The 10375-nt window shown below is 45.1% G+C and overlaps 1 protein-coding gene across 1 annotated transcript in view; it reads left to right on the top strand.

Annotated features, from left to right (window-relative positions):
* The first annotated feature begins 4678 nt into the window (after nt 1–4678).
* Nucleotides 4679–10375, top strand: part of DCBLD2 (discoidin, CUB and LCCL domain containing 2) — a 72757-nt gene continuing 67060 nt past the window's right edge. Inside the window, exon 1 of the mRNA XM_018568336.1 lies at nt 4679–4796. Coding sequence (XP_018423838.1) covers nt 4712–4796 — 85 coding nt within the window. The 5' untranslated portion in view covers nt 4679–4711. The remainder of the gene's footprint in view (nt 4797–10375) is intronic.

Raw genomic sequence — 10375 nt, 5'->3', positions numbered from 1 at the left:
GAACGCCGGTATGTGTTCGCTCACCTCCCGATCTACTGAGCCGACCTGTGACAGTCTCATTGTCACAGGTCGGCTAGAACTATGAGGTGAGTGAAAAGCACTCACATCATAGTTCTCCTTTAAGTGCAGGGGGGAGGGGAGGAGGCTGCACACTGTTTACATGTGATCTTGGGGGCATCGCCGAGTTCACATGTAAACGAAAAATCGGCTCCCTCACTGTGCAAAGCAGGACTGAATGTAGAGAGGGCAACTTCCCCACAAGGACACCGCTGCCGCCCCTCTGCGCCCTGCCGCCCCAAGGCCGGGCCTCGGTGGCCTTGTGGGGAATCCGGGCCTGCCCACACCCCAGATAGACCATCTTCACTGTTCCTCAATTCATCAGACCCTCTCTGTCCAGGGGAAACGGATTCTGATAGCAGGCTACCTGTTGCGATCAGATTTGGTTCCCCTTCCAATATTGCTTCCACGGCATTTCAAGGGTTGATGTTATGTGTACATGCTATCTCTGACTGCCAAACACCCCATATAGATCACTATCAGGGTTCCTCAATTCCCTGGAGCCCCTCTGTCTAGGGGAAACGGATTCTGATTGGGTTCCCCCTCCAATATGGCCTCCACGCCATTTTAAGGGTCAAAATCAATTGTGTATGCTACCTCTGAGCGCCCCACACCCCAAATAGACTATCCTCACTGTTCCTCAATTCATCAGACCCTGTCTTTCAAGGGGAAATGGATTCTGATAGCTAGCTGCCAGTTGCTATCAGAACTGGTTCCCCCTTCAATATAGCCTTCACAACATTTCAAGGGTCAGAGTCATGTGTGTATGCTACCTCTAAGTGCCCCACACCCCAGATAGACCATCTTCTCTGTTCCTCAGTTCTTCAGACCCCCTCTGTCCAGGGGAAACAGATTCTGATAGCAGGCGGCTTGTTGCTATCAGATTTGGTTCCCCTCCAATATGGTTTCCACGCCATTGCCAGGGTCAAAATCAATTGTGTATGCTACCTCTGACTGCCCACACCCCAAGTAGATGTTCCTCACTGTTCCTCAATTCATCAGACCCTCTCTGTTCAGGGGAAACTAATTCTGATAGCGAACTGCCTATTGCTATCAGAAATGGCTCCCCTCCAATATGGCCTCCACACTAATTCAATGTTCTGAATTATTTGTGTATGGCCTTTCTGACTGCCCCACACCCCAAATAGACCATCCTCACTGTACCTCTATTCCCCGGACACTATCTGTCCAGGGGAAGCTGTTTCTGATAGCAAGTTGCCTATTACTGTTAGAGTTGGTTCCCCCTCCAATATGGCTTCCACGCTATTTCAAGAGTTAATGTCATGTGTATGCCCTCTCTAAAAGCTGTTCCTCATTTCCCTGGACCCTATCTGTCAGTTATCATTTTAATGTTGTATGGATTACAAAGTTAACACCCTTTATTGTGAAAGACAATATCTAAAAAGAGTACTACTGGAACAGGAACTCTTTCCAGAGTTCCATAGAAGGCTATTGCCACTGACCAGGTCAAAGGCAAAGCTGTTTGGAACTGTATCAGCTGATGAAGAACTTATGCCCACGTTGCTTCCTTAGCCATGTACCCCAGGATGTTGCTTATCTGAGGGTAGATTGTTGTGTGGTGGAGGTATCTGATGGATAAATTGTGGGACAGACAGGGGCATCCCGAGGCCGGGAGTCACCAGGTCTCCAGACTTGGTGACACCCCGCCATGTCGTCATCGTGAGTGCCCCTGATGTCACCTCGCCCGTGCGCGATGACGTCATTGCGCATGCGCGGCCATCTGATTTGCGCCTGCCGTCGGCCATCTTGGTGATGGACACTGGCAGAGAGAGAAGGGGACGTTCACCTGGCGGGATGAGGTATGCCGATGGTCCCCTCCTCTCTTCTGACACTGTCGGGCCATGACTGAGTGCCTGACTTTTTAGAGGGGTGACACCAAAAAGACTGTCAGTCATTTTGGTGTCACCCCTGCAAAGGTCCAAAAAATACAAAAAAGGTCTCAAGCACTCCAGCATGTAGAAAAGTCAATGTTTATTGACTTCACAGGTGTCACATCATCAGGGCGACGTTTCGGAAAAGCAAAGTCACTTCCTCAGGCAAAACAGATAATGAAAATGTATTTCATTATTCTGGATAATGAACAGGAGAAAGAGGGCCCTGGTAAACACTGACAGTATATTTCCAAAAAAAGGCACAACCAAAATCTTCAGCAACAGATCCATGATGCTCTTATTATGGTCCTGGTGGTGAAGAGCATTTGGCAAGATCTTCAAAAACTGGTCTTATGTGATGATGCTCATAATAAAAATGTTATGTGAAATATACAATTAAAATTGTAATTTGAGCATAGACTTTAACAATAGGGAATGAGCTACTCAGCAATAGGCAGGTTGCTATCAGAATCGGTTTCCCCTGGACAGATATAGGGACTGAGGAACAGTGAGGAAGGTCTATTTGGGGTGTGGGGCAGTTAGAGATAGCATACACACATGGCATTAACCCTTGAAATGGCGTGGAATCCATATTGGCGGGAGAACCAATTCTGATAGCAATAGACAGCTCGCTATCAGAATCGGTTTCCCCTGGGCAGATAGGCTACGGGGAATGGAGGTACAGTGAGGATGGTTTATTTTGGGTGTGGGGCAGTCAGAGAGGGCATACACACATGATTCTGAACCTAGAATGGCGTGGAATCCATATTGGACTCTGATAGCAACAGGCAGCTAGCTATCAGCAACCGCTTTCCCTGGATAGAGAGGGTCTGATGAATTGAGGAACACTGATGGTGGTCTATTTGGGGGGTGTGGGGCACACAGAGGTAGCATACACCATTGATTTTGACCCTGGCAATGGCGTGGAAACCATATTGGAAGGGGAACCAAATCTGATAGCAACTGGAAGCTAGCTATCAGAATCCGTTTCCCCTGGATAGAGAGGGTCTGATGAATTGAGCGAGGAACAGTGATGGTCTATAGGGGGGGGGGGAGCATGATTAGGATGAACAATGCAGATTAGGATGAGCAGTGCAGAGTAAGATGATCAGTAAGGATGAGGATGAGCATTGCAGATTAAGATTATCATTGTTGATTACAATGAGAAGTAAGGATTACGATCGGCAGTATGGATTGAGATGATCTGTGTGGATTGGGATGACCTGTTAGCTGTGCGGACTATGAAGAGCAGTGGGTATGAGCAGATTATTATGATCAGTGTGGATTATGATTAGCTGTGCGGACTATGAAGAGCAGTGGGTATGAGCAGATTATTATGATCAGTGTGGATTATGATTAGCTGTGCGGACTATGAAGAGCAGAGGGTATGAGCAGATTATGATGATCAGTTCAGATTATGATGAGCGGTGCGGATTTAGAGTGGTGTGGATTATGATGACCAGCACGGATGAAGATGATTAGGGCGGATTATGATGAGTGGAGCGGATTATGATGATCAGTGCGGACTATGATGAGCTGTGCGGCTTATAATGATCAGTACGGACTATGATGAGCGGTGCTGATTTTGATGATCAGTGCAGACTAGGATGAGCAGATTATCATGATCAATTCGGATTATTATGATCTTTAGCTGTGCGGACTATGAAGAGCAGTGGGTATGAGCAGATTATTATGATCAGTGTGGATTATGATTAGCTGTGCGGACTATGAAGAGCAGAGGGTATGAGCAGATTATTATGATCAGTGTGGATTATGATTAGCTGTGCGGACTATGAAGAGCAGAGGGTATGAGCAGATTATTATGATCAGTGTGGATTATGATTAGCTGTGCGGACTATGAAGAGCAGTGGGTATGAGCAGATTATTATGATCAGTGTGGATTATGATTAGCTGTGCGGACTATGAAGAGCAGAGGGTATGAGCAGATTATGATGATCAGTTCAGATTATGATGAGCGGTGCGGATTTAGAGTGGTGTGGATTATGATGACCAGCACGGATGAAGATGATTAGGGCGGATTATGATGAGTGGAGCGGATTATGATGATCAGTGCGGACTATGATGAGCTGTGCGGCTTATAATGATCAGTACGGACTATGATGAGCGGTGCTGATTTTGATGATCAGTGCAGACTAGGATGAGCAGATTATCATGATCAATTCGGATTATTATGATCAGTGCGGTCTATAATGATCAGTTCAGATTATTATGATCAGTTCGGACTATAATGATCAGTTCGGATTATGATGAGTGAATTATGATGAGCGGCGCGGACTATGATGAGCGGTGCGGATTATGATGAATAGTGCGGACTATGATAAGCGGTGCGGTCTATGGGTCTATGCTCAGCGTATTATGAGCGGTATGGAATTTATATGACCGGAAAATGACAGGACTCTATACACATGTACATTGTACAGAGTTCAGCGACCACATCGCACAATTACAGCCGACTGTCCTCTCTATCTGACAGAAAACCGGAGTTTCGACAGAGGCGGGGCTATGCAGATTCATATGGAGGGAGGAGGAGCGGTGACGGAAATAGCCGAGCGGCTAAGGTAACACACATCGATGGGGGAACAGCCGGAAGTCCTCTGCCTGCTGGAGCCTGCGCGCGCACGGGATCTGCTGGGGATCCGCTCAGTGATGTGATCGGCAGCCCGGTGTGCTATGGATCGGAGCTGAGCCGTGCTGTGGATGTGGCGGAGCCCCAGTATGCATTCACCTTGTCGGCTGCTGGGATGGAGATCGGGGGGATGGTGAGCAGGCAGCTCGCCCTTCTCATTACAGGCTGCCTGCTGCTCCGGGCTGCGGGAGCTCAGAACGGTGAGTGCCGGGCTCTTTGTATGGAGGGGATCGCTGTGTCCTCCTACATCGTCCATGGATATTCAGATGTGGACATCGGGGACATTAAACTACTGTGTGAGGGATTCCTCCTCCGTGCACGACTTGTTACACGATCTCTCCATCGTGTCGGCACTTTTTACATTGCAGAGCAGAATCGGACTTATTACACTTCGTGATAAGTCAGTGATTGTATACAGGTCTATAATCATGGGGGGCAGGCTGAGGGAATTCGATCCTTGGAACTTATTCTACAATTCTGGATACTATACATAGCTGGTGATCAGACTATTATATTTGTCCTTACTACTGATCCCTATACTCCCATCTCACCGTATGCTGTCCCTAACCCCTCCATTGAAGCCATGGTTTCCATACATTGCACTGATGATGGCTGAGAAGTCTGGAACAGCTGTATGTGGTTTGGAATAAATGGCTCTATAATAGGTTTTATTTGCATTGTACACCAAAGGGTTCTGCATCTGGGTGCAAAGGGATCATTTGTGTGTCCTGAAATGAGGAATAATCCTATTTTGGGGATTTGTGATGGGATGAGACATATGGATACCTCCTGTTTAAGGCCCCGTTCACACCTCAACATTTGTGTTGCTCCTTTCCCTAAGTGTGATACCTCAACAAGAGGAGTCCCATTGTTTTCATTGGCCCCAGTTCACATATGTGCGTTGTCGTGTGAAGCTTAAAAAAGTTAACCCTGACAAGGACCCCTTGGGATGGGACCCCTTGGGATGGGACGGGGGCAGAGAATGGGACCCCTTGGGATGGGACGGGGGCAGAGGATGGGACCCCTTGGGATGGGACGGGGGACAGAGGATGGGACGGGGGAGCAGAGAGGGACCACTTTGGGATGGGAAGGGGGCAGAGGATGGGACCCCTTTGGGATGGGGCGGCGACGGGGACCCCTTGGGATGGGGCGGCGGTAGAGGGGGACCCCTTGGGATGTGACTGGGATCCCTGGGATGGGACGTGGCAGACGGGGACTCCTGGGATGGTGGAAGACGGGGACCCCGGGGATGGGACGGGGCAGACAGGGACCCTTGGAAGAAGATATAAGGATCCCTATAATGAAGGAAGAGAAGGACCCCTGGGAAGTTGAGTACGTTTTTTTTTTTTTGGGAGGACAGAATCATGAGTTTTTGCCCCATAGACTTTAATGTGGGTGCCTGAGAAATGTATGTCTGCATTTTTCAGGAGCGTCCATTTACTAGACTATAAAGGCAAAACTGCACAATTCTGGTCCTGTACTACAAGTCGCACATAAAGATGCACGCACGTACATGCGTGCTAAAAAAACTCCTACGAATTGTTTGGCTACGCTCATACTGTGTGCGGGGTATACGGAAGTCTACTGTGCTGTGTATTGATTAGGTTGGAGGGCTTTCTGGTTCTTCTAGTCCTTTCTCACCATGATGTGTCTGGTTATACTCTCATACACACATGTATTGATATTCTTATATATAGCTTCCGGGTCTGATTCTAAAGACCAAGTTGTTGGAGTTTACTTCCATGAAGTTTTCTGTGGTTATTTCACATTATGATTATTTTTATTTTTTTCCTTTTGGATTTTTTTGTATTTATTTACATTGAAACTATTTGTCTTGATAATATGCTGTGTTGTAATGCGGTCCACTTGGGAGGTGTTGGGACTAACTTGTCACTGCTCTTCAATAGTACCTATGCAATCATATCCTGAACATTGTTTTACAATATTGACAAGTATACGTTTGTTATTACTTGTTTATATTATTTCTCTTTTTGTATGGTTACTCTCCATGTGTTTGTTTGTTTTTCCTAGTCCGTATTCTGTTCTCCTATATCACTTTCATTACACTGCATGGCCACCAGCTCTCTGATTTTCTAAGAGTCCCTATTTTTACACCATCATCCCTGATTTTCCATGCTAACCATCTAGCGGTATATCATCCATTCCTTCCTTTCTCGGCATGCTGCATTTCATTTTTATTATCTATTGCCATCCTTTTGGGAGTACAAGGTAATGTTTATTGCTAAGCTGGCAATTAAATTGTTGAGAAAAAAAAATCAATTTAATGCGTCACGCTAGGCTGTATACTGCTACATGATTTTAGACTGAATCATTATTCCCACTTTGCTTGTCGGCTACGTAACCGTAAACATATTTATAAAGCCAAATCAAGTGAATCTGATGGTTTTGCCTGTGACTTCTATATTTAATTAGATTGAATATATGATTGCTCTGAGATTGATGTCTGATCACCTACCTGGCTTCATGAATTGTGTGATTCTCTGCGGATGCCTGCATTTAGAAATGAAGAAATATTAATGTGTGAGTCGATTTGCTTCTCTGTAGCCTGCAGGACCTTGTTGCTCTTTGTATTGATCAGCCTTGTCCTGGTGTGAACTAGTGTGTTCGCTGTGAGTATAGTATAGTATACGCCAAATCCATTTATATATTGTGCTTTAATTAAAATGGAGTTATTTCTGTTTATATTCATTTTGCGGGGGATGTAGAATAACGGTGTTCCAGCTATCTCTGTCTTATAATATGATCTTATTGGTGTAGATGTGTGCTTACTGAATGAAGAAGGCTTTAGACATATGTGTTGTCAATGATATAGCAGCTACAGGGCCATAAAGCTAAATGTATATTGGATCCCTCGCGTATCCTATAGAAAAATTGGCTATCCAAATGAGCCCATGTGGTGCTATTTTCATACATTTGGGTAAAATTGCATCTCAGCCCTCGTAAACCTACCATAAGCTAAAATTACATGGCATAAAAGGAGATGTTCGCGAAAAGCAATGCAGCTTTTTCTCTGTACAGAACGTAATGTGAGCACATAGCTGGTAAATTACGAAGGCTGCTTGTTGTCATGGGCTCAGGAGCGTCCCTGTGCCTCCTGCGGTTATGCCCTAGACTACTATGTTTTGTTTGGTACTGAAACCTGAAGAATTCATCAAGATTGTGTCTGAAAGATTAATACTGGTGGCCTAAATATCCATTTTCAGATAGAAAGCAGAAGACCTTCTCCTATGTCCTTCACCTGTTGCTAACTGGAATGCCAGCTCTTTCCACTGAACGTCTGCTTATCAGCAGTGGTAGCATTGCATCTGGTAGCTTAGTGACCGCACCAGTTGAAGTAGGGCAGATTCTTTCAGCACAGCGTAACCTGGCATTTGAAACCCTTTGCAACCACCCAAGTTTCTCTTTTTTGATTTGGTTTTGGCCATTAAGCTGCTTAGTGTTGTCTAAACTCTTGCCAATAAGTTGTCAGCAGTGGTAGCAATGCTTCTGGGTAGCTTACTTACTAACGCTGCTTGGAGTAGCTCCGCATGTTTCAGCACAGTGCAACCTGGCCATGTAAACCTATTGCAACCCCCAAAGCTTCTCTTTTAAAAAAAAAAAAAAATTGATGTTGGCCATGAAGCTGCATTACATTTTCCCAACTCTTGCCAATTAGTGGTTTTAAGCAGAATGACACCCGCCAGTCAGCAGTGGATAGGTATATGGACTGGCTCTTTATTGGAGAACTTCTTTGAGGTATGTGCCGCTAAGCACTTCTTATGAGCAGTATAATTGGCAAGTAATACTGAATAAATATGGCCTTGGCCAGTGTGTGTATTGCAATACTGTTCTGCTGGTGAATATATGTTCACTGCATTGATTGTCTTTTGAGTTCACAAAGGCGTACTTGCTTCTCTTCTATAAACATGTTTGTGTGTGCCCCTAGCAGAAAATCCTCTGAATTATTAAAGTCGGAACCAGAGTGCGCTCATTCACAGCCCAATACCCATTGAGATATAACCAGTGTATCATTTTTTTTATTTTTTTTTTTATAATGGTGAACACCATTCCAAATGCCTACTTGAGTCTGACACATGATTGGACTTTGCAGATTTTACTGCTGATTGGTATATTTGTAAAAGGATTTTTTTTTCTTTTTCCCCGAGAGATAAAATGGTGATGAACACTTGTGCTACGGGCATGCACTATTACAGTTAGCCTGTAGAACTTTGTCTGGGGCCCCTTCACCTTGCTTGGTGAAGTCCAGTCATACGGTGGGCTCTCAAACAGGTATATATTTGGCCTTGAAATTGCTAGCATATCGGGCACACTTTCACTCACTTGCCATCAGACAGGATAAGTAGATGAATGCTTTTTACAGTTGGGGAAAATAGTCATGGTCAGGACTGGCCGGAGCATTGCATTTGGGAGCTAGTTGGTCAAGGCAGTAGCTATTTTTAAAGGGGACCAGGAGATGTGTGCTTCCATTGACAATACTGCAACTGGCCAAAAAAGGTACATTGGATACCTGACTCCCAGGATTTGTCCAGTTTCCAGTGCAGGGCTAGACTCTGCAGCACAAAATGTTGTGACCTATTCAGGATTGTTGCCCTTTTTTATTCGGTATCAAATTTGAGTATTGATAAAAATAAGAGGTTTAAGAGCGACTAGAATGCCAGTTAGATCATCATAAACTATGACTATTTAAGACCTCTTACTTGGAATATGTTTAGTGAACAGATTGGAGCTCTACTCGTAGTTCTTTTCGCTTCATGCTGCATGACAGCCCGAAGATGAGCGATTACCACATACAGGTGAAACTCGAATAATTAGAATATCGTGCAAAGTTCATTTATTTCACTAATGCAACTTAAAAGGTGAAACTAATATATGAGATAGACTCATTACATGCAAAGCAAGATAGTTCAAGCCGTGATTTGTCATAATTGTGGTGATTATGGCTTACAGCTCATGAAAACCCCAAGAACCCCAAATCCACAACCTCAAAAAAGTAGATTTATTACATGCAATCAATAAAACAAGGATTGTACATAGAACAATATCGCACCTCTGAAAAGTACAAGCATGCATATGTACTCAGTACTTGGTTTGGGCCCCTTTTGCAGCACTTACTGCAATTACTTGTGCACGATATTCTAATTATTTGAGTTTCACCTGTACTTATTGGAACAAGTAGAGCCTTTAAAAGGCCGTGTCCCACCACACCTTCTAAGAAGTTTAATTAAGGGATTTGCTGTGTTCCCCTCCCTAGTTATTCTTTCAAACGCTGTTATGGTCTGTGATGGAGTATGAAATTGAAAGGAAGAATGGTGCTCCATGATGACTGGCCTTTCTAGAATTGTCTACAGCTGTAGGATAATTCATTTTGTAACAATTGTGCGGTGTTCTTTAGACCAGTGGTTCTCAACTCGTGGGTCGCGACACCCTCTGCAGTGGGTCGCGGCGTCATGTCTGCATAGACCGGCCCATCTGCATTAGAGAGAACTAGAGGGGGAATTTGTGGTTCAGCCTGTGGAACCTCATAATGTCAATGTCCCCTCTCCCCCGGGCTCTCCGATAAAGTGGTATGGCCTGGGGAGAGAGGGGACTATTTCCTCACTTTCGGGCCGGCGCATTAATATCGGGCCGCGGTGCCCGACAATTAAGTTATAGTTCCGGTCTGCACGGGAGAGTACAGCAGATATCAATCCGCCGCTGTATCTACTGTACTCTCCAGTCCAGATAGTTCAGTCGGCTGGAATCAGAGAAAGGTAGGCAG

This window comes from Nanorana parkeri, unplaced genomic scaffold (assembly GCF_000935625.1).
Source record: "Nanorana parkeri isolate BGI_ZX_2015 unplaced genomic scaffold, ASM93562v1 scaffold1172, whole genome shotgun sequence".
In the NCBI taxonomy this organism is placed as follows: domain Eukaryota; kingdom Metazoa; phylum Chordata; class Amphibia; order Anura; family Dicroglossidae; genus Nanorana; species Nanorana parkeri.
Note: the sequence above shows the minus strand (reverse complement) of the source record. Positions and strands in the feature narration are given on the sequence as shown.